Below are 25048 nucleotides of genomic sequence, written 5' to 3'. Positions count from 1 at the left end.
CACTCCAGCTACACTCCCGCTATGCTACGCTACGCTTCTCTCATTGGCTGAAAAAAGTCACGTGCAAGCATTCGGCGAAACCCGACTTTGACGCTTTGGTCGCCGACCGCATGGCAAGCTTCACACTGTGGTCGGGTTTCATTTCATGAAACCCGACTTTGGGGAAAGTTGGAGACTTTTGAATCTGAACGACCTGTTTCGCTCAACTCTAGGCACAACCATTACACAGTACACAGCAGAGGCACATTTATAAGGTTATATCTGATCTTCCTTCTTCCACGTATGACGCTGTGTGGATTCCAACATACGGCTTAACCTCTCATTCACTCCCAGAAACAAGACTGTATGGGTGCTTAAATCTATAATTTATTGGGATGATATGGACAACAATGGGAGATAACAGTTGGTATAGTAGAACACAGTAGTAGATGAGATCAGGGGTTGTTGTACGAAGTTGAAGATGATTCAGTAGATTGTTGTACAAAATGTGGATGATTCAGGTAAAAACGACAAAAGACAGATAATACAGCATGTCAGTACTAGTAGACAGTATACAATACACAAATACTGGCAGGTAATAGCAATGCAGGGTATTATCACAACAGTAGGAATGATACAGGATGCTGTAATCATGCATTGTATAAGAGCTGAGCGATATAACATTCGCAACAGCAAAGGAGAAAGATGTCTAAAACACCTAATGGTTGCAAGCTTGCACTGACTGAACAGAGGATGCTTTACTAGAGGATGCTTATAACAAACATGTAGTGAAATAATATCACAGGAGCTGAGCATGCATTGCAAACATCATGGGGGGCTGCATTATGGCTGCTAACACAGAGGCATAACTAATAATTGCATTATCCTTACTGGAATCCACTTGTTATATATAGCAATGGTTTTGTAAAGAGCTGAGCAGGTGTGAGCTACTCAGGAGACGGCTGGAGAATGGTTACATGTTGTTGACCAGGGCAGAAAGAAGGGGCGGTTCTGAAGAATTAACCATTTGGGAACAGAAAATGCCAAACACATGAATAAAAAGAGAAGGGCAACTTATGACACCTAATGGCCATAGCTGTAACAGCACTTAAAAATATCTAGCTGCACAGAAAGGGCAGAACAATATCAGTAAAGAAAAAAAATGTAAACACATCCAATTGTGGAACTTATTATTATTCCAAGATCTATTGATTAAAATGAACTTTGCCTGTGGGAAAGCCCCTTTAACCTTTTCATCGAAGCCTGTTTTCCCCTTCCTGACATGGTCAATTTTCCAATTCTGGCCAGTGTCACTTAATGTGATAACAATTCTGCAATTCTTCAACATATCCTAGTGATTACGAAATTGCTTTTTCATGACACACTGTACCTTATAGTAAGGGTCAATTTAGGTCAATATTTTTTGCATCTTTTTGTGAAAATATCAAAAATTTGGTGAAAATGTAGAAAATTGGGCAATTTTCCAACTTTTAATTTTTATTCTCTTAAACCAGAGAGTTATATCACACAAAATAGTTAAAAAAAACCATTTGCCACATGGATCCTTTATGTCACCATAATTTTTGAAACATAATTTTTTTTTGTTAGGAAGTTAAACAGGTTAAAAATTTACTAGCAATTTCTAATTTTTCCAACAAAATTTACAAAACCATTATTTTTAAGGACCACATCCTATTTGAAATGACTTTGAGAGGCCTATGTGACAGAAAATACCCAAAATTGACACCATTTTAAAAACTGCACCCTTCAAAGTGCTCAAAACCACATTCAAGAAGTTTATTAACCCTTCAGGCGCTTCACAAGAACTAAAACAATGTGGAAGGAAAAAATGAAAATATTAAATTTTCCCATAAAAATGTTGCTTTAGCCTAGCATTTTTCATTTTCACAAGGGTAACAGGAGAAAATAGATTTTTTTTATATTTCTCTTGAGTATGTTCATATTCGATATGTGGTGGAAAACTACTGTTTGGGCAGACGGCAGGGCTCAGGTGGGAGGGAGCGCCATTTGACTTTTGAAGCGCAAAATTGGCTGGAACAGACAGCGGATGCTATGACACGTTTGCAGAACCCATGATGTCCTTATACAGTGGAAACCCCGCACAAACAAGTAACCCCATTTTGGAAACTGCACCCCTCAAGGAATTTATCTAGAGCTGTGGTGAGCACTTTAAATTCAATGGTGATTAGCAGAATGTGATAATGCTGAGCTGTGAAAATAAAAAAACATTTTTCTCACATAAATGTTTTTTTTTTCCCACAAATTTTCAGTTTCACTAGAGTCACAGGAGAAAATTTACCATAGTTTGTATACACAACGATAACCCATATATGGTGAAAAACTACTGTTTGTGTGCACGGCAGGGCTTGGCAGGGAAGTAGCACCATTTGACTTTTGAAGAGCAACATTTGCTGGAAAAGATAGCGGACACCATGTTGCGTTTTGCAGAGTGCCAAATGTGCCTAAACATTTGAAACCCCCAACAGGTGATCCATTTCGGAAAATACACTCCTCATGGAATTTATCTAGAGGTGTGGTGAGCATCTTGAATCAACAGGTGCTTCACAGAATTTGATAACATTGAGTTGTGAACATAAACAAATTATATTTTTCTCACAAAAATGTTGCATTAGCCCCCAATTTTTTTTTTCAAAAGGGAAAAACAGAAGAAAATGAATGGTAAAATGTATTGTGCAATTTCTTTTGTGTACACCAATATCACATATGTGGTGTAAAACTACTTTTGAGGCACAGTACAAAGCTCAGGAGAGAAAGACTGCCATATTATAGTGCAAATGTTGCTTTTATGGTTTGCGGGTGCCATGTCACATTGGCAGAGCCCCTGAGGTGCCAGAACAGCAGAACCCCCTATAAGTGACCCCATTTTGCAAACTACACTCCTAAATGAATTCATCTAATAATGCAGTGATTCCATTGACTTGACAGGTGTATTACAGAACCTTATACTATTGGCCGGTGAAAAAAAAGTAATTACATTATCACAAAAAGTTTGTTTTAACCACACTTTTTACATTTTTTACACAGAAAAATTGGTAATACTGGCACCAAACTTTGTTTCACAATTTCTGATGAACGTGTATGTATTATATTATACTTTATTCTTTAATTTTCCATTTTATCTCCTACAGGAGCTCCACTGAATAGCACCATAGAGATCTTAAAAAATACAAGTTTAAACAAAAAATGACATTTTTTAATAGAGTTAGCCCAGGACAGTGACATGTTTGCATTAATACATTCTTCTACTTCATATTACAATTTCCTTTCCATCAAATAAATCTTTTCTATGCATAAAAATCATGTCATATTTAAAGCTGGAGATTATAGTTCTGAAAATAGAAAAAAAATTTTGCAATGAACTCAGCTCAGCTCACAAGGGAATACTGTGGGTGATTTTTAGATTCCTTAAAATATGAGGCTATGAGTCAAAAACTTTGGAGGTCCATCACAAAACAACATTTTTTAAGGGAAGGTATAGGTAGAAAATAACCTATTGTTTAAAACAGGTTTTTGTTACGTGTATTTTAAAAAATTGTTGACCTATTTTGTTTTTTCATATTATTATCTTTATTTTAAAAAATTAGTAATTTTGAAATTTTCAGATTGGTCAACAGTTTCATTATCAACTGATTGGCAGAATTACACTGACTGATAACACTTCTAAAAATTGCTGATATTGCATGATCTACCAGTCACAACTGGTGATATCACAGCTGACCCTACTCCTTCACAATGACCTTTTCACATGCCTATAAAATTCTACAATTAGGGATGAGTTAACGTGCTCAGTGGAACTCAATTATCACTTGAGTATCACAATGCTCAGATGTGCTCGTTACTCTGGGAGTAATGGGTCATGCTCGATGTAAAACTTGAAACTTTAGAATGCAGGGATTGCCTGTGAGTCACTGTCATGCCGTAGCCATCTTGGGCATTTCTGTGATTGGATGGCCGTGTGACAAGCCTTATGGGCTTTGAGGTCCTTTTTTGCGTTATATAACACACCCAAAAATCATTGAAATATTTCCCTGGGCTACATGTCTCAGCCATACACTATTACATAGTGTAAGTAAATTTCTCTGATCTCTCTGATCTGAACAAAGGTTATTAAACATTTTTTATAGACCTCCATTTCTCAGACATACAGTGTTATTTCTATAATCTCAGTTAACAAAAGCTTTTAAAAATTTTGTAGGCCTCTATTTCTCAGACATACAGTCTTGTGGATTGTGAACATTTTTGTGATCTATAAAACTGCAAAAAAGCTTTCAAAAGTTTTGTAGGCCTTCATTTCTCAAACATAATTTCTCAAACATACAGTCTTACTTTGTCTATGACTATTTCTGTGATCTCTAAAATTGAACAAAAGCTTTTAAAAATTTTGTAGACCTCCATTTCACAGACATACAGTATTATGCGGTATGTGAACATTTATGTCATCTCAAAAAGTAAACAAAAGCTTTTAAAAATGTTATAGACTGCCATTTCTCAAGCATAAAGTGTTATGTGGTCTGTGAACATTTCTGTGATGTCTAAAACTGAGGAAAAGCATTGAAATATTTTTCTGGATTTAACTTGATCGTCATCCATATGCTTTTGCATTCTTTCTGTTAAATTATGGTGGAGTAAAGTCACAAAAACTGCTTTGATTGTGGAGGCTGGGGCCGAGTCACACCCTGGCACGGCGCATGTGCTCCCAACACAGAGGATTGCTGGCCATACTCCTATCAGGGTTTCCTCCACCTTCTACAGCATTTCCTGCACCCCCTCCTGCTCTTCCTTATCCTCCATCTCTGATGTGGTATCTCAGAGCACGTAGTCCACATCAGTCAGAAGCTGGAAGCTCTGCAACACCGCCTCAGCGAAGCAGCATCAGTGGTAAAAAGGCAGCATCATTAGTAAAAAGTTGGTCACACTTGTCAAACACTATGCTTGACGAGTGTGACCAACCTGTCAATCAGTTCGCCAAGCGATGCTCCAGATCGCTTGGAAAACGCTAGCTTTCTGCAAGCAAATTACGCTTCCAAATCGCTAGTTTTTCCCCGGGTAAAATCGCGGGAATTCAAAATGCGATTTTCCCGTGGAATGGAATTCCGGAATTCTCACGGTAATTTCCGCGAGAGTTCCGCTACATGTGAACTCAGCCTTAAAATGGAGAAAACGTGTGTTCTTAGCAGCAATCTGAGAGTCAGAGATTCTTTCAAGGATCTTCCCCATGCTGTTTGCCTTCCATTCAGCACTTTTCCTATTGATTTCAACACTTTCACTACCCCCAGATTTCTTTAAATAAAAATAAAAATACCTTTGACAAGTGTCTGCATTTTAAATATCAAGAAAACAGCATCATAATTCAATAGCAGACAGAAATAGATGGACAATATGGACAATCGCAATCTACCTAGAGAGAAAACTGAGCAAAGCTCCAAAAAAAGGGACTATAAGTCCAGAGTAAAGTCAAAAAGGTTTTTATTTTAATTGTGACACATCCAGATACAAATGGGGGGAGTGGGCAATAAAGTGCGAAACCGCACACCGCATGGATAAAAAAAGGATTGTTGTACAACCAGAACCTATGCAGTTACAAGACATACATAAAGTTACTAAATTGTCACAAAGTGCATATGGTGCATGGCAATGTATGGCAATTAAGAATGCACCGCCAAACAGTATATATGTATATATATATATCTCTTTATACCAGCTCCATCCATCAAGTAAACAGCTAAATACACAGATCATTATCAGATAGCAGGTGACCATTCACCATGGTTAGACAGATATATGACGCCTAAGAAGCATAGTAATAAGAGAGGAAGCATAAATTACCTAATGAAATGGCGGGCAGAGGTTCCAGCAGTCAGCAATCCACCCCAACGATCGTTTCGGAGGGTTACTCCTTCATCAGGGAGCGGTTTCGCACTTTATTGCCCACTCCCCCCATTTGTATCTGGATGTGTCTTAATTAAAATAAAAAACTTTTTGACTTTACTCTGGACTTATAGTCGCTGTTTTGGAGCTTTGCTCAGTTTTCTCCCCAGATTTCTTTGTAGGTTCTGCTGGAAAAAAGTTTTGCTTTCCCATTGACTCTCATTATACTTGAAACGAGCATGTGAGTATTAGAAATTGCTTGGTTCGAGCAACGAGCACCCGAGCATTTTAGTGCTCACTCATCCCCATCTACAATACAAAAGATCAAGTATTAATGCTAATATACAGGTGAATTTACAGAAACATCAGGAAATTACAGCCCTAAGGGCACATGCAAACAATCAAGACAGCGTCAAACCTGCAGTGGCCAGCCGTGACAGAATACTTGATGGGGTTTCTAGAAATCCCATGTCCACTATGCATGCATAGTCGCCTGTGGATCAACCACTGACAATGTCATGTTGTACGTCTCTCCAGACCACAGCATGTCAGATGTGTATCTCCACAAGAGAAATTACACCAATAGAAATGTATTGAATGCGACGAATCCGCACGGTTCAGTGAACACATGCAGATTTACCTGCATTCAGTAGACGGCAGCACTTTGGACACAGCAAACATACTCTGTGTCCAAAATTGTTGCTACTTCCATATCAAGGGCACCCAAGCCCCAGTGGTCAATGTGAAAATTGCAAGATTTGTCCTTTTTATATTTAATAAAGATTAGGACATAAAAAAATTGCAAAAAGAAAAAGAAAAAAAAAATAGTTTAGAAAACCTGATATAAGCAATAAACCATTTTCGGTCGACACAGTCCCTTTAATTTCCTTAATAATTTCAGTCTTGGATAGCTATATGTATCAGCATTAACCTAAATGAAAACGACTATGTATTTGCCTATTCCTTCAGTGCATTATGCGACTCTCAAGTATTCAATTAGTAATTTATTTCAATTATTTAAATTAAATCAGCTAATTGTGACCACAAAATGACTTTCCCTTATGTTTTAATGTATGGTGCAATTTGGTTCTTGACTGTGATGAGCGAACATGCTTGGATAATATCTTACCTGAGCACACCAAGGTGTTATCCGAGCATCTGGGAATGTTCATATATTTTGTTCGAGTCTCTGCGTCTGCATGATTTGCGACTGTTTTACAAAAACAACATATGAGGGGATTACCTGTTTGTTATGGAATCCCCAAATATGTTGAGGCTGTCCAACAGCCGCAAATCATGCATCCAGAGGGACTCGAACAAAATATATGAACACTCCCAGATACTGGAATAGCACCCGAGTGTGCTCAGATAAGATATTATCAGTAGTGATGAGTGAGTATACTCATTGCTCGGGTGTCCTCCGAGTATTTTAGCGTGTCGGGAGATTTAGTTTTTGTCGACTCAGCTGCATGATTTGCAGCTGCTAGACAGCCTGAATACATGTGGGGATTTCCTAACAAACAGGCAATCCCCACATGTATTCAGGCTGTCTAGCAGCCATAAATCATGCAGCTGCGTTGACAAAAATTAAATCTCTGAGCATGCCAAAATGCTCGGAGGACACCCAAGCATTTTCGGGAAAACTCGAGCAACGACTATACTCGCTCATCACTAGTTATCAGAGCATGTTCGCTCATTACTATTCCTGAACTCTGATTTTTGAATGGCCATAGCGTTTGCTGGGTTAATCTTTGGATTCATGAACAAGCAGTGCATACATGCAAATCCTGATTTCATCATGAACTGCATGCAATAGTATCTGGGATTCATCACTTGAAACCTGGAAATTTGTAAAACCAAACTTCTATATTTTATACCTTATCTAATAAACATCTTCAAAAGTTTGGGCACTCCTGGTCAAAATTACTGATATTGTGAACTTTTAAGCAAGTTGAATATGAAATGTTCTCTAATATGCCTAAAGTTAAAGATGACACATTTCCAATGAATTTTAGGAAAACAAATATATATTGTCATTTTTTGAATTTTGCTAATTACAAAAAAGAAAATGGGCCAATTAAAGTTTGGGCATCCTTGGAGATTTGTTTATATAACTTTGACTATGGTTTCAGACCTAAACTAGCTTTTTAGGGTTTTGACTTGCTCACTATCATAGATAGGAAAGGCCAGGTGATGCAAATTTCACAGCTTTATAAAAACCCAGCCTCCTCTATCCTTGTGCCAAAAAACAGCAGCCATGAATTCTTTTAAGCAAATGCCTAGCACTGCAAAAATGAAAATAGTAGGGTTTCTAAAGGGGCAAATCAGAACCCTGCTTGACTGCAAAATATACCTTCAGAAAGATTTAGCAGACTCTGGAGTTGTATTACATTGTTCTACTGGTCAGAGACACCTGTACATATGGCCTTCATGGAAGAGTCATCAGTAGAGATGAGCGACTTTGCCTTTTTTGCAGGTCGATTCGGGTTTCATGAAACCCGACTTTCGCAAAAGTCGGGTCGAACGAAATCGGCCGATTATCGTGAAAAGTCGAAGGCCGACTGAAACATGAAACCCAATGCAAGTCAATGGGGAAGAAAAGTCGGCAGTGAGTGGAGGACTGGAAACACACCAACAGTGCCCATTTTAATGCCAAAAACATCAATTCTTATTACTTAAGCTTGTCAACCTTAATTTACTTTATAATAATAGTTAGGCATTGAAAACTGGGGGTTATTTGGCTAAAGTTGTTGGGGGGAGGTAGGGCTGGCTCCAGATTTTTGTGGGCCCAGGGCCAAAGAGTGTCAATGGGCTTCTTTAACACATGCCACAATTCATGATCCTCTGAGATGGCAGAGAAATAGCGGTATAGTACAATGAAAAATACTTCACTTCTTACATCACATGACTGATATCCATTTTAAATTCTCCAATAGCTCCAAAAACGGACAGTATATTACTCCATACAGTATTATGGCCACCGCATAGTTCGCTATATAGAGTAATGAGGCCCATATATTTCTCCATACAGAATCATTGGTCCCATATAATGTTCGATACAGTATATGATGAGCTCCACATAATGCTACAGTATATGTTGGTCCCCATGGATGAAGCTCCACTGTCTTATGGGCCCAAATAATGCTCCATATATAATGGGCCCCATTTCTAATGCTCCAGTGTATAATGGGCCCTGTAAATGCTGCTCCAGTGTCTGATATCCACCTTTGGAATGCTCCAGTGTATGGTGGGCCCCATATATCTTTCTCCAGAGTATAGTGCTCTACAAAAATTGCTCCCAACCTTTAAAACAATTAAATAAGTCTCCTCGCTAGGGAATCCCTGTACTAGTCTGGACTCCTCGTCGTCCGCATCTTCTATCTCTCTGCACTTGGACTGTTTAGGCAGAGGGCGTACAGATGTGATGTCATCGCGCTCTCTGACCAGAATGTCACTGTCAGGAAACGCGGAAGACATCACAGCGGTGGAGCAGGGAGAGGTATTTCAACTTTGCAAGTGCTGTGATCCTGAGAAAGCAGGGGGGGCCCACTCGCTGGCGACGGCACTGGCACAGGGCCCCTCATAGTACGGCGCACCGGCAGAGACACTTTTGCGTACTATGAGGGGCCCTGTGCCAGTGCCGTTGCCCATGAGTATGCCCCCCACCTGCTCAAGGAACCTGCACTTTCATATGCACCTTTCTCTTTCTCACAGTGTAAGGTGGTATAGTATGCGGGAAGGGGAACCTGAGTTTCATCAGGGTCAGATTCTGACTGTGTAGAGTGCTGAGTAAAAAATTATTAGAAACACACACGGTGTAGCTCCTTGACAGGTGCACTACACCGCTGGCTACAAGACACCGCTACTATGCCATGAAACTGTCTATTAACATTGAAAACCATTATTAATGTGAAAATAAAGTTATACTTTTGGTGAACAAACCGTTCTCGAACGGAACCTCGAACAGCCGAATTTTAAACAAAGTATTCGACGAACGGCTCGAACACCGCCCAAAACAGCTCGAATTTGAACTTACCAAACAGGTAGACTCGAACAACACTCATCTCTAATCAGGAGGCAGACTCAGACGGTCTCAGGCCCAGTATGGATTCGACAAGATTGTGGAAAGTTGAGAAAGGGTACAGTATCACCGGATAACAGGTATATATGTAGCATAGTTTACACTTTAAAAATATATGTCTATATATCAGGAGGCAGACTCAGACCGTCTCAGGCCCAGTATGGATTCGACAAGATTGTAGAAAGTTGAGAAAGGGTACAGTATCACCGGATAACAGGTATATATGTAGCATAGTTTACACTTTAAAAATATATGTCTATATATCAGGAGGCAGACTCAGACCGTCTCAGGCCCAGTATGGATTCGACAAGATTGTAGAAAGTTGAGAAAGGGTACAGTATCACCGGATAACAGGTATATATGTAGCATAGTTTACACTTTAAAAATATATGTCTATATATCAGGAGGCAGACTCAGACCGTCTCAGGCCCAGTATGGATTCGACAAGATTGTAGAAAGTTGAGAAAGGGTACAGTATCACCGGATAACAGGTATTTATGTAGCATAGTTTACACATTAAAAATCTATGTCTATATATCAGGAGGCAGACTCAGACGGTCTCAGGCCCAGTATGGATTCGACAAGATTGGAGAAAGTTGAGAATGGGTACAGTATCACCGGATAACAGGTATATACAGTATGTAGCATAGTTTACACATTAAAAATCTATGTCTATATATCAGGATGCAGACTCAGATGGTCTCAGGCCCAGTATGGATTCGACAAGATTGTAGAAAGTTGAGAAAGGGTACAGTATCACCGGATAACAGGTATATATAGCATAGTTTAAACATTAAAAATCTCTGTGTATATTTCCGGAGTCCGACAAAGACACTCACAGTCTCAGTATGGGTTAGACAAGAATCTAAAAAGTAGAAAAAGGGTAATGTATTCGAAGCGTACACCAGTATACGCTGTTGGGGTATTTTTCAATCTTCATAAATATTTCAGTCTCAGTAAGACAGTCCAGACTCTCCGCAAGAGGAAACGAGATGGATACAAGTACAGATGGAAAGTCGAGTGATTGCAGAAATTTTGAAATTACTAATCACGGGAAAAATTCCCGGGAGAATTCTCAGAGGCGATGCTGACCCTCAATTACTTTGTCTGTGAAGACAGCGAAAACAGTTCTTGTGAAGAAAGGTTTGCTGTATCGCAGTACCGTGGATCCCATCACCGTTGCTCATCTCCATCAAATTGTGATCACAGGGAGAGATGTAGACATTGTCCTCACTGCCTATCATGATCTGTCAGGTAACTTTGGAGTGCAAAAGACAGAAGCCACAGGCCGTAGGCGATTCTATTGGATTGGCATGAGAGGACACATTTAAAAATGTGGGCAGGAATGTCACATGTCTGTAAGTCGGAAAACCGTGAAAGCTGATGATAAACCACCACTGCATCTCATTGTGAGTCGACGTCCATAACAAATGGAAGCCATTGATCATCTGAAGATAGAGCCCAGCAGGACAGGGCATAGCTACGTCTTAACCATCATCTATCAGTTCACCAAATTTGTATTGGCAGTCAAGGTGAAGGATTTAACAGCCCAGACTACACAGCGGTGGAGCAGGGAGAGGTAAGCATTGCAAGTGCTGGGGCCCTGAGCAAGCAGGGGGGGCCCACTCGTGGGCGTCGGTACTGGCACAGGGCCCCTCATCGTATGCCGGTGTGTCTGACGGCGGTTATGCACCCCCACCGTCAGAGACACTTGATTGTACTATGAGGGACCCTGTGCCAATGCCGTCGCCCAAGAGTGGGCCCACCCACCTGTCCAGGGCAACGGCACTCGCACGGGTGCATGCGCCAGGTGGTGACCCCGGCCCTGGGGGGAGGCAGCCCAGTTAGGGAGGTTGAAAAAATGGCATATGTTGATGTTGGACATTCAGCAGCTGAAAATGGAGGAAATGGAAAAGTCCGAGGAAGAGGAGGACAAAAGCGAGCCATTTTTCTGGCAACCTACGTGTCAGCAGAGGAAGGTGGGACAAAATCCTTTGAAACCCATGCATGGTTCATTTTAATGAAGGTTAGATCATCAACATTTTGGGTTGACAGACGGGTCCTTTTTTCTGTAAGGATTGACCCAGCAGCACTGAAGACTCTTTCGGATAGCACACTAGCAGCAGGGCAAGCGAGCTCCTGTAAGGCCCAATAGTCAAAAGGGAATGACCTGTGAGGGAGAACATCGATATGGGAGGAGAAGTAGTTTGTAACCATAGTTGACAACTGCTGTCTCCTGTCACTTTCAATCGATGCAGTATTACCAGTCGTGTGAGCGGTACTTGAAAAATCAGTCCACAACATGGTCATGAAACCACTGTGTCCAATGCCACTTCGGATGAGAGGATGAGTACTTTCTTGTCCTACTGAGAGTCTCTGGTAGGGTGAGCTGGACTTGAGAGCTGCATATGGTGGAACTAGCGCTTGACATGGCGGACTGAGAGAGGGTTGGTGATGGTGATGGTGGTCTTGCTGATGGCCTAGATTCAGTCTTTCGTAGAAATAACATTGTGATTCCCTGACTGCTTTGGCCTTGTGACGACACCTCAACATTCGCTGCTGGTGGTGTGCTAACCGGTGGGCTTACAGTGGGGGAAGCGATGTAACATTGCTGACTACCTTCATTCGGAGCAGGTGCACATGTGCTACGTGAGGTTTGGTAGTCCGTCCACACTTGCAAGTGCATGGTGGCTAGATGTCTAAGTATGCAACTGGTATTCAAATTTCTCAGATTTTTTCATCGGCTAAAGGTCTTTGCGCACTTCTTACAGATAACCTTTGCCTGATCATTAGGATTTTGTTCAAAGAAGTGCAACACTGCACTCTTCCAACTATGGAAGACATTTTGAGGCCTTGCACTCTGTGCTAATTTGACCATCTGGCCAAGCTGTCCTGCATCTCTTTGGGTTTTTGTAAACCGTTTTTGGACTGCTACGGGCCTGCCAGATAACAGCTGTTGCGATGTCGATGCCTGCTGCGGATCCTCCTCCTCCTCTTCTGAGCTATTGTCAGCGGCACCCTCTTCCCCCAATGGATGCCAATCTGGGTCAACAACTGGGTCATCCATCACCTCCTCTTCAATGTCATGTGCACCTTCCTCTGTGTCACCATGTAAGGTGGTATAGTATGCGGGAAGGGGCACCTGAGTTTCATCAGGGTCAGATTCTAGCTCAGTACACTGCGAGGACAATGTAGTGCTCTGATTGAATGTACCAGCAGAAAAATCTAGCAGTGGCTGTGCATCAGTGCACTCCATGTCCGATTCATCTTGGACTCGGGAGGTCACGATTTGACTTAATAACCCAGGCATGGTATGTGAAAAGAGCTCCATGGAGTAATCTGTAGTGTGGCCTGCCACATCCTTCACTTTTGGTTGGGGTGAAGGACACAAGGAAAGGTGTTGTTCCTGACCAGGAGCCTCCACTGATGACTCAGTGCTTTTATTTTTTGAAACTTCAGAAGAGGAGGTGATAGAGCTGGAGGCTGTGTCAGCAATGTAAGCCAAAACTTGTTCCTGAAGCTCTGGCTTTAAAAGCGGTTTACCTACTCCCAGAAAAGGGAGCCTTTGAGGCATTGTGGAGCCAGACGATGACGCAGGCTCAAGACCTCCTGCCTTAGGTTCTATTGTGCTTTTGCCACTAACAGCAGATGCACCACCAGCCCCACCACCATCAGTACCAGCTGGCAACCCCCGCCCACTTCCACGGTCTCTTCCACCATACTTCCTCATTTTTGGAAAAATGTACCCAAAATACCACCAGCTATATGGTACTGTAAAACAAGGTACAAGGTGTATATAGTATTGGGAGGAATTGGAAGCTCCCTAGAGATTTTAGGAGGTTGAACTATTATCTCAGGCCCACTATAGATTACACCTCAATTTAACAGGCTGAAATAGGCAGGTGTATGACCAGGCACAAGGTGTGTATATAGTATTAGGGAGAATTGGAAGCTCCCTAGAGATTTTAGGAGGCTGAACTATTATCTCAGGCCCACTATAGATTACACCTCAATTTAACAGGCTGAAATTGGCTGGTGTATGACAAAGTGCAAGGTGTATATAGTATTGTGGAGAATTTGAATCTCCCTAGAGATTTTAGGAGGCTGAACTATTATCTCAGGCCCACTATAGATTACACCTCAATTTAACAGGCTGAAATAGGCTGGTGTATGACAATGTACAAGGTGTATATAGTATTAGGGAGAATTTGAATCTCCCTAGAGATTTTAGGAGGCTGAACAATTATCTCAGGCCCACTATAGATTACACCTCAATTTAACAGGCTGAAATTGGCTGGTGTATGACAAAGTACAAGGTTTATATAGTATTGTGGAGAATTTGAATCTCCCTAGAGATTTTAGGAGGCTGAACTATTATCTCAGGCCCACTATAGATTACACCTCAATTTAACAGGCTGAAATTGGCTGGTGTATCACAAAGTACAAGGTGTATATAGTATTGTGGAGAATTTGAATCTCCCTAGAGATTTTAGGAAGCTGAACTATTATTTCTGGCCCACTATAGATTACACCTCAATTTAACAGGCTGAAATTGGCTGGTGTATGACAAAGTACATGGTGTATATAGTATAGGGGAGAATTTGAATCTCCATAGAGATTTTAGGAGGCTGACAATGATGCTCTCAGTCCCAAGTATGGCATCAGACAGCCTAATAAGCAGGACTGCTGCACACAAAAGTGTGGAAAAATGAACGCTTGGTAACTGTGCAGAAAAGAGGAAGAAAAGTATTTTTGCTTTTAAAAAAGCAGTTTGCACAGCAGTGTGCAAACAGCAATGCATCTATCAGGGAGCCTTATAAGGCAGCCTAATAACCAACAGAGCTGATGCACAAAAAATATAGCCTCCCCTGTCACTGCATGCAAACTGTTGTGTAGTACAGTGGAAATCGCTACCAGCAGAAGCAGTTTTTTTGTTCTTCCCTGCCTAACGCTCTCCCTTACTCAGAATCAGCAGCTGCAACCTCTCCCTAATGCTAATATCAGCAGAAGTAAGATGGCGGTAGGTGTGCATGCCCTTTTATAGCCCCTGTGACGCCACACAAAGCAAGCCAATCACTTGCATGCCCTTCTCAAAGTTGGTGGTGACCGATGCAAATGTCATCGCGTTGCCGCAGTGTGCGTCCTCCATCATTGGCTGAAAAAGGGCACTGGAAGCATCATTTGAAATGCGACTTTGGCGCTCAGGTCGCCGACCTCGTGGCTGACCTCACGCTGTGGTCGGGTTTCGTTTCATGAAGCCCAACTTCAGTGAAAGTCGGCTACTTATGAATTTGACTGACCCGTTTCGCTCAACTCTAGACATCAGCAAAAAATCTCTCCTGCAGCTTCACCATAAAATTCAGCATCAGAAGTATGCAAAAGAACATCCAAACAAGAATTATGCATTTTGGAAACAACTCCTATACACCGATAAGGTTGAAACAGAACTCTTTGGCCACAATGACCAAAGGTAATGTATGGTGTTTAATGACACTGAATTTCAGTAAAAGAACATCTCGCCAACCATTATGCATGAAGGTGGATCAATCATGCTTTAGGGTTGCGTTGCAGCCAATGGCACAGGGAACATTTCATGGGTAGCGGGATAAATAGATTTAATGAAATTTCAACAAATTCTTGATGGAACCATAACACCATCTTTAAAAAAGCTGAAGTTGAAAAGAGGATGGCTTCTATAACTGGATAATGGTCCTAAACACATGTCAAAATCCACAACAGACTACCTCAAAAGGCGCAGGCTGAAGGTTTTACAATGACCCTCACAATCCCCTGATCTGAACGTCATTGAAAATCTGTGGTTAGATCTCAAAATAGCAGTGAATGCAAGATGACCCAGGAATCTCACAGAACTGGAAGAATTTTCTAAGCAAGAATGGATGAAAATCCTTCAAACAAGGATTGAAAGACTTTTGGCTGGCTACAAAAATCATTTACAAACTGTGATACTTGCAAAATGGGGTGCTATTAGGTACTCATCATGCAGGGTGCCCAAACTTTTGCATCAGCCCATTTTCCTTTTTGTAATTATTAAAATGTAAAAAACTGCAATTTGGTAATTATTAAAATGTAAAAAACTGCAATTTGCCTAAAATACAAATTAAATGTGTCATCTTTAACTTTAGGCCTTTTAGAGATCATTTCATCTTCAACTTCTTTAACTGTTCACAATAACAGTATTTTTGACCAGTGGTGTCCAAACTTTTACATGCCACTGCAATACTCAGCTTAGATGGTTACTGGGATCAATGCATTTGTAACAGTCTACTATTTTATTTATAGGTTTGACTCACATAAAGGATTTTGGTGCCAACTCTTAGAAGAGGGGAAAACTAAATGTCTGGGCAAAAGCAAAGGAAGAAAATACCCCCCGATGGATACAGAGGTGAATCTTTCTTTTGTTTTAATGCAAAAAAAAAGTTATCAAAAATCTATAAAATCTATAAAATTATTCTTAAAAAGTTATTTACTTAGCACACAAAGAAATATCTAAGAAATGCAGACAATATGTTAATATCAGATATATTCAGTATATTCAAATCTTAAAAATTCATTATGGGATTCTAATGTGTCTGTCATAAAACTTGGCTGCCGATAATTTTTTGAGATGCTAGCCATGTGTACAGTTTATACATGGTTATGGAAGATATGAAAATTTCAGACATGGAAAAATTTACATTGCTTCCTTGAAATTGTCAGCACGATTGTGCACACTAAACCTACAGACATTGTCAGGTCGGCGCCTTTATACTGATTAAAATGATACCTGGGTGATGAAATCGATCTTGTGGTTGCTGTTTTTATTTTCAGTTTTGAGTTAATGATATGCTTGTGCTTTGGGGCGGGCCGGTATGGGGTGTCTTTATGTGGAGCTCTGCTTATGTATTCATGTGTATGGCTTCTGACAGGTCATCCTCAGTGACTTACCACCTAGTTTACATAATGAATATTATATATATACCTTGGAATAAAATAATCCCCTTCTGGTCTGACCAGGTCTGGCGAATAAATTAATATGTCATTCAGATAGACTATGACAAATCTACCTGGCAGATGACAAAAAATGTCATTTACAAATTGCTGAAAGACCGTGGGAGCATTAGTCATCCCAAATGACATAATGAGTTATTCGTAGTGTCCCTCTGGTGTATTAAAAGCAGTCTTCCACTTATCTCCCTTCCTTACACGAGTGAGATTAATTGCCCCCCTGAGGTCCAGTTTAGAAACCCATGTTCCCCTGACGATCCGATTAAAGAGGTCTGGAATGAGAGAGAGAGAGGCTATGGATCCCAAGCTGACACTTGGGAAACCTTTGACAAAGAACGGTTGTTGGCGTAGCTTTCTGCAATTCTGCTTTGTATCAGAATGATACTTTTTAATGTATGATGGAAATATCTTTTTTCTATTTTTTCTCAATGATATATGGTACATGAAGCTACTCTATTTGATTTAAGTTATTTATTAAGGTAACTGTATTGCAAGGAGTCACCCTATAATTTTTGTCAGGTACTTAAAAAACTAGTGTGAGCCCCATATCTTAGATGGTATAATGATATATTGCATATATCTGCATTCAAATAGCAGCACTTAAATGGAATCTGTGATCCCCTGGGACATTTTTAAGCTATTACTGTGGGCATACAGTTAAATAGTCTACTTGTTTGCCTCATAGCTGCTGTCTTGTTGCTGAGAAAAAGAATTTTAATCTTTTATGTTAATTAGTTCTTCCAGACTCTGGGACATGTGTTCCCTGGAAGAAACCTCTGCCTCCTGTGTTAATTTGCGTACCACCCCCCTCCCATATAAATAACAGCGCCAAGTGACGTGCAGTTGTGACTTGACGGCGTCTGCACAGAAGATCAACGAAGCCAATGCCCATAGCAGGGCAAAAAAGGTATACATAATCGCATGATTGCAGGCCGCAAGCGTGGGATTCCAGCGCCACAACTGCATGACAGATGACACTGTGACATGCATGGGAGTGGGGTGGTATACAAATTAACACCGGAGACAGAGTTTTTTCCAAGCACCGCACGCCCTGGAACCAAGAAGAACTAATTAACATAAAATATTAAAATTCTGCTTCTCAGCAACAAGACAGCAGCTATGAGGCATACAGGTAGGACTTTATAAACAATTCTATCACCTGTATGCCCATTGTAATAGCTTAGAAGCGTCCAAGAGAGTGACAGATTCAGGTTAATTTTAAAGGTGTTAATGTTATTTATCTAAATTATAAAGATTATTTTTGCTGAAGATTCTCTTGCTGTTTTGGGGTTCTTGTTATGTCCACAAAAATGTGTTCATGGTAACAGTAACTTAAGACCTTGCTACATATTGTTTCCATATAGGATTTTCTAATGTCTAATAATCCTGAAACTTAAACACAAGTGTTCCCCCACTAAAGTGTGTGTTGCTTGAGAATAATCTGTTGTGCCGTCTTTACTGCTCCAATTATTCTACTATTAGATGCATACTGTATACATACCACCTGAGTACAGGAGCCAGTTGCATGTGTTTTCTTGTGGCAATTCATTCTACCTCCATTTTCTGGTCCCTTCTGATTATTTAAAGGCATGTGGCGTTTTTTAATACAACTTGAACATAAAAGGTCTCTTTAGTTTTGGGATACTTGTTTTAATTGCCAACCCTACATGCCGTACAGCACACGACCAAACGGTCATTGTTGCTACATACTAGTTACCACTTGTGAACCTACGTGCAGCAACTTTGCAAACTATAATTTTAGTTTTTTTAAATTAATTTTTGTTTTATTTGAACATCATTTTTTAAAGAACAAAAAACAAGGTTAAGGTTTTGCAACTGTTTGACTATTCGTTTCTGAGAATCGTTGGCATGTCAACAATGCTACTGGCTATTGACGCAAATTACTTTCTGTGCATTATAAGGAGGCTAAGGCCGTATAATCGATGGGAGGTATGTAACGCAGAGATGGCTGCTCCCTGCGATGTAACCTGGAGTATTTTGCTTTAGTGCACGTGAGCACTAAGATGTCATTTAGTGCACCTGGGTCCGGGTTGCGGGTAGCTATGAGAGATGGGTGGGTGTGGCTACCCATATACCTCCCATATGGGTGTGGTTACAGTCCACATAAAGGAGGCTGTTTCGCACAAGCTCTGTGTCTTTGGAGGTAGAATGCCTCCTGTGTGTGTTTCCAGACCGAGCCTGTGTGCTGGACAATGTCTAGCCTGTGTGCCCACAGACCTGAGGGAGCAGAGAGCCCAGCTAAAGATAGTTTTGTGTTGTTTTGCCTGCTTTGAAAGGCAGTTACTGTTTGTTGTTACTGCTGGGTTTATGGGAGTAAATAAACCCGCACAGACTTTTTTTTTTAACCCCTTCACCCCCAAGGGTGGTTTGCACGTTCATGACCGGGCCAATTTTTACAATTCTGACCACTGTCCCTTTATGAGGTTATAACTCTGGAACGCTTCAACGGATCTAGGTGATTCTGAGATTGTTTTCTCGTGACATATTGTACTTCACTTTAGTGGTAAAAAATTTTCGCTATAACTTGCATTTATTTATGAAAAAAACAGAAATCTGGCAAAAATTTTGAAAATTTTGCAATTTTCAAACTTTGAATTTGTATGCCCTTAAAACAGAGAAATATGTGACACAAAATAGTTACTAAATAACATTTCCCACATGTCTACTTTACATCAGCACAATTTGGGAAACAACATTTTTTTTTGTTAGGAAGTTATAAGGGTTAAAATTTGACAAGCGATTTCTAATTTTTACAACAAAACTTACAAAACCATTTTTTTTAGGGACCACCTCACATTTGAAGTCACTTTGAGGGGTCTATATGGCAGAAAATACCCAAAAGTGACACCATTCTAAAAACTGCACCCCTGAAGCTACTCAAAACTACATTCAAGAAGATTATTAACCCTTCAGGTGCTTCACAGGAGCAGAAGCAACGTGGAAGGAAAAAATGAACATTTAACTTTTTAGTCACAAAAATAAGATTTTAGCAACAATTTTTTTATTTTCCCAAGGGTAACAGGAGAAATTGGACCCCAAAAGTTGTTGTCAAATTTGTCCTGAGTATGCTGATACCCAATATATGGGGGGGAACCACTGTTTGGGCACAAGGCAGGGCTCAGAAGGGAAGGAGCCCCGTTTGACTTTTTCAACCTAAAATTGGCTGGAATTGAGATCGGACGCCATGTCGCGTTTGACGAGTGTCTGATGTGCCTAAACAGTGGAAACCCCCCACAAGTGACCCCATTTTGGAAACTAGACCCCCTAAGGAACTTATCTAGATGTGTGGTGACCACTTTGAACCCCCAAGGGCTTCACAGAAGTTTATAACACCCAGGCGTGAAAATAAAAAATCATATTTTTTCCACAAACATGATCATTTAGTCCCCAATATTTTGTTTTCCCAAGGGTAACAGGAGAAATTGGACCCCAAAGGTTGTTGTCAAATTTGTCCTGAGTACGCTGATACCCAATATGTGGGGGGGAACCACTGTTTAGGCACATGGCAGGGCTCAGAAGGGAAGGAGCCCCGTTTGACTTTTTCAACCTAAAATTGGCTGGAATTGAGATCGGACGCCATGTCACGTTTGACGAGCGTCTGATGTGCCTAAACAGTGGAAACCCCCCACAAGTGACCCCATTTTGGAAACTAGACCCCCTAAGGAACTTATCTAGATGTGTGGTGACCACTTTGAACCCCCAAGGGCTTCACAGAAGTTTATAACACCCGGGCGTGAAAATAAAAAATCATATTTTTTCCACAAACATGATCATTTAGTCCCCAATATTTTGTTTTCCCAAGGGTAACAGGAGAAATTGGACCCCAAAGGTTGTTGTCAAATTTATCCTGAGTACGCTGATACCCAATATGTGGGGGGGAACCACTGTTTAGGCACATGGCAGGGCTCAGAAGGGAAGGAGCCCCGTTTGACTTTTTCAACCTAAAATTGGCTGGAATTGAGATCGGACGCCATGTCACGTTTGACGAGCGTCTGATGTGCCTAAACAGTGGAAACCCCCCACAAGTGACCCCATTTTGGAAACTAGACCCCCTAAGGAACTTATCTAGATGTGTGGTGACCACTTTGAACCCCCAAGGGCTTCACAGAAGTTTATAACACCCGGGCGTGAAAATAAAAAATCATATTTTTTCCACAAACATGATCATTTAGTCCCCAATATTTTGTTTTCCCAAGGGTAACAGGAGAAATTGGACCCCAAAGGTTGTTGTCAAATTTGTCCTGAGTATGCTGATACCCAATATGTGGGGGGGAACCACTGTTTAGGCACATGGCAGGGCTCACAAGGGAAGGAGCCCCGTTTGACTTTTTCAACCTAAAATTGGCTGGAATTGAGATCGGACGCCATGTCACGTTTGACGAGCGTCTGATGTGCCTAAACAGTGGAAACCCCCCACAAGTGACCCCATTTTGGAAACTAGACCACCTAAGGAACTTATCTAGATGTGTGGTGAGCACTTTGAACCCCCAAGGGCTTCACAGAAGTTTATAACACCCGGGCGTGAAAATAAAAAATCATATTTTTTCCACAAACATGATAATTTAGTCCCCAATATTTTGTTTTCCCAAGGGTAACAGGAGAAATTGGACCCCAAAGGTTGTTGTCAAATTTGTCCTGAGTACGCTGATACCCAATATGTGGGGGGGAACCACTGTTTAGGCACATGGCAGGGCTCAGAAGGGAAGGAGCCCCGTTTGACTTTTTCAACCTAAAATTGGCTGGAATTGAGATTGGACGCCATGTCACGTTTGACGAGCGTCTGATGTGCCTAAACAGTGGAAACCCCCCACAAGTGACCCCATTTTGGAAACTAGACCCCCTAAGGAACTTATCTAGATGTGTGGTGACCACTTTGAACCCCCAAGGGCTTCACAGAAGTTTATAACACCCGGGCGTGAAAATAAAAAATCATATTTTTTCCACAAACATGATCATTTAGTCCCCAATATTTTGTTTTCCCAAGGGTAACAGGAGAAATTGGACCCCAAAGGTTGTTGTCAAATTTGTCCTGAGTACGCTGATACCCAATATGTGGGGGGGAACCACTGTTTAGGCACATGGCAGGGCTCAGAAGGGAAGGAGCCCCGTTTGACTTTTTCAACCTAAAATTGGCTGGAATTGAGATCGGACGCCATGTCACGTTTGACGAGCGTCTGATGTGCCTAAACAGTGGAAACCCCCCACAAGTGACCCCATTTTGGAAACTAGACCCCCTAAGGAACTTATCTAGATGTGTGGTGAGCACTTTGAACCCCCAAGGGCTTCACAGAAGTTTATAACACCCGGGCGTGAAAATATAAAATCCTGTTTTGTTCCCACATAAATGATCATTTAGTCCCCAATTTTTAATTTTCCCAAGAGTAACAGGAGAAATTGGACCCCAAAAGTTGTTGTTCAATTTGTCCTGAGTACCCTGATACCCCACATGTGGGAGAAAACTACTGTTTGGGCACACGTCAGGGCTCGAAAGGGAAGTAATGACGTTTTGGAAAGCAGACTTTGATGGAATGGTCTGCGGGCGTCATGTTCCATTTGCAGAGCCCTTGATGTTCCTAAACAGTAGAAACCCCCAATAAGTGACCCCATTTTGGAAACTAGACCCCCTAAGGAACTTATCTAGATGTGTGGTGAGCACTTTGAACCCCCAAGTGTTTCACTAAAGATTATAATGCCCAGGCGTGAAAATATAAAATCCTGTTTTGTTCCCACATAAATGATCATTTAGTCCCCAATTTTTAATTTTCCCAAGAGTAACAGGAGAAATTGGACCCCAAAAGTTGTTGTCCAATTTGTCCTGAGTACCCTGATACCCCACATGTGGGAGAAAACTACTGTTTGGGCACACGTCAGGGCTCGAAAGGGAAGTAATGACGTTTTGGAAAGCAGACTTTGATGGAATGATCTGCGGGCGTCATGTTCCATTTGCAGAGCCCTTGATGTTCCTAAACAGTAGAAACCCCCAATAAGTGACCCCATTTTGGAAACTAGACCCCCTAAGGAACTTATCTAGATGTGTGGTGAGCACTTTGAACCCCCAAGTGTTTCACTAAAGATTATAATGCCCAGGCGTGAAAATATAAAATCCTGTTTTGTTCCCACATAAATGATCATTTAGTCCCCAATTTTTAATTTTCCCAAGAGTAACAGGAGAAATTGGACCCCAAAAGTTGTTGTCCAATTTGTCCTGAGTACCCTGATACCCCACATGTGGGAGAAAACTACTGTTTGGGCACACGTCAGGGCTCGAAAGGGAAGTAATGACGTTTTGGAAAGCAGACTTTGATGGAATGATCTGCGGGCGTCATGTTCCATTTGCAGAGCCCTTGATGTTCCTAAACAGTAGAAACCCCCAATAAGTGACCCCATTTTGGAAACTAGACCCCCTAAGGAACTTATCTAGATGTGTGGTGATCACTTTGAACCCCCAAGTGTTTCACTAAAGATTATAATGCCCAGGCGTGAAAATATAAAATCCTGTTTTGTTCCCACATAAATGATCATTTAGTCCCCAATTTTTAATTTTCCCAAGAGTAACAGGAGAAATTGGACCCCAAAAGTTGTTGTCCAATTTGTCCTGAGTACCCTGATACCCCACATGTGGGAGAAAACTACTGTTTGGGCACACGTCAGGGCTCGAAAGGGAAGTAATGACGTTTTGGAAAGCAGACTTTGATGGAATGGTCTGCGGGCGTCATGTTCCATTTGCAGAGCCCTTGATGTTCCTAAACAGTAGAAACCCCCCATAAGTGACCCCATTTTGGAAACTAGACCCCCTAAGGAACTTATCTAGATGTGTGGTGAGCACTTTGAACCCCCAAGTGTTTCACTAAAGATTATAATGCCCAGGCGTGAAAATATAAAATCCTGTTTTGTTCCCACATAAATGATCATTTAGTCCCCAATTTTTAATTTTCCCAAGAGTAACAGGAGAAATTGGACCCCAAAAGTCGTTGTCCAATTTGTCCTGGGTACTCTGGTACCCCACATGTTGGAAAAAACTGTTTAGGCACACGTTGGGGCTCGAAAGGGAAGTAGTGTTGTTTTGGAATGCAGACTTTGATGGTCTGCTGGCGTCATGTTCCATTTGCAGAGTCCCTGATGTGCCTAAACAGGAAAAAAAACCACATATGACATCATTTTGGATACTAGACCCCCAATGAACAAATCTAGATGTGCCCCCAACTAATCTAATGTAAATTAGTAGTGCATGGAGGTGTGGTACAATTTGAAGCAATCCTTCATGCACAGGCCAGGTTTTTCGGGGCAGGTGTCGCACTGGTAAGTGGTGTCCCTGCGTATTCCTTTTTTGTAACACACTCGACACCTTTTTTGCGGCTTACCTTTTCTTGGGGTTGGCGGGACCACCCCCGGAAAATGCTGACCTGGGACAATACGAGCACCTTCAGTTCCTGAAGTACTGGGGCCCGCTCCTTCCTGAGCGCCAAACATCATGGCCTTAACCACTACCTCCTGGAAATGAAGGTACGCCGTATCGCTGGGGCATGCACATTGTGACAGCAGGAATGCGTTGAGCATTGCCATTTGGACGATGTGCACGGCCAGCTTTTTGTACCACACCTTGGCCTTCCTCAATGCATTGTACGGTTGGAGGAGTTGATCGGAGAGATCAACTCCCCCCATTTTTTTGTTGTACCCCACTACACATGTCGGTTTGAGGACCTGTGTAGAGGTACCCCGTACAGTGCAGAGGGTACTGCCATCACCGTGTATGGTGGTCAAGAGATGGACATCTCTCTTGTCCTTGTACTTGACCACCAGCAGGTGGTCGCTACATTGGGCTCTGCTCTCACCTTTTCGGAGCATCTGCCCAAGTAGCGTCTTCGGGAGGCCTCTCTGATTTTTGCGGACAGTACCGCAGGCTGCGGTACGTCGCTCAGAGAGGGATTTGTAGAGTGGGATGCTGGTATAAAAGTTATCAGTGTAGAGGTGATAACCTTTATCCAGCAGTGGGTGCACCAAATCCCACACAATTTTCCCACTCACTCCCAGGAAAGGAGGACACTCAGGGGG

At 41.5% G+C, this 25048-nt stretch overlaps 1 protein-coding gene across 2 annotated transcripts in view; it reads left to right on the top strand.

Annotated features, from left to right (window-relative positions):
- The window catches only part of LOC141086129 (bifunctional heparan sulfate N-deacetylase/N-sulfotransferase 3-like), a 682308-nt gene that overhangs the window by 544174 nt on the left and 113086 nt on the right, over nucleotides 1-25048 (top strand). For both annotated transcript variants that reach the window (XM_073571870.1, XM_073571869.1), the window contains exon 13: nucleotides 16271-16373. In XM_073571870.1, the coding sequence (XP_073427971.1) occupies nucleotides 16271-16373 (103 nt within the window). The remainder of the gene's footprint in view (nucleotides 1-16270; nucleotides 16374-25048) is intronic.

Source organism: Dendrobates tinctorius, unplaced genomic scaffold (assembly GCF_039654945.1).
Source record: "Dendrobates tinctorius isolate UK_male_01 unplaced genomic scaffold, ASM3965494v1 ptg000030l, whole genome shotgun sequence".
Classification (NCBI taxonomy): domain Eukaryota; kingdom Metazoa; phylum Chordata; class Amphibia; order Anura; family Dendrobatidae; genus Dendrobates; species Dendrobates tinctorius.
The sequence above is the reverse complement of the archived record's forward strand: the minus strand, read 5'-3'. Positions and strand labels throughout refer to the sequence as shown.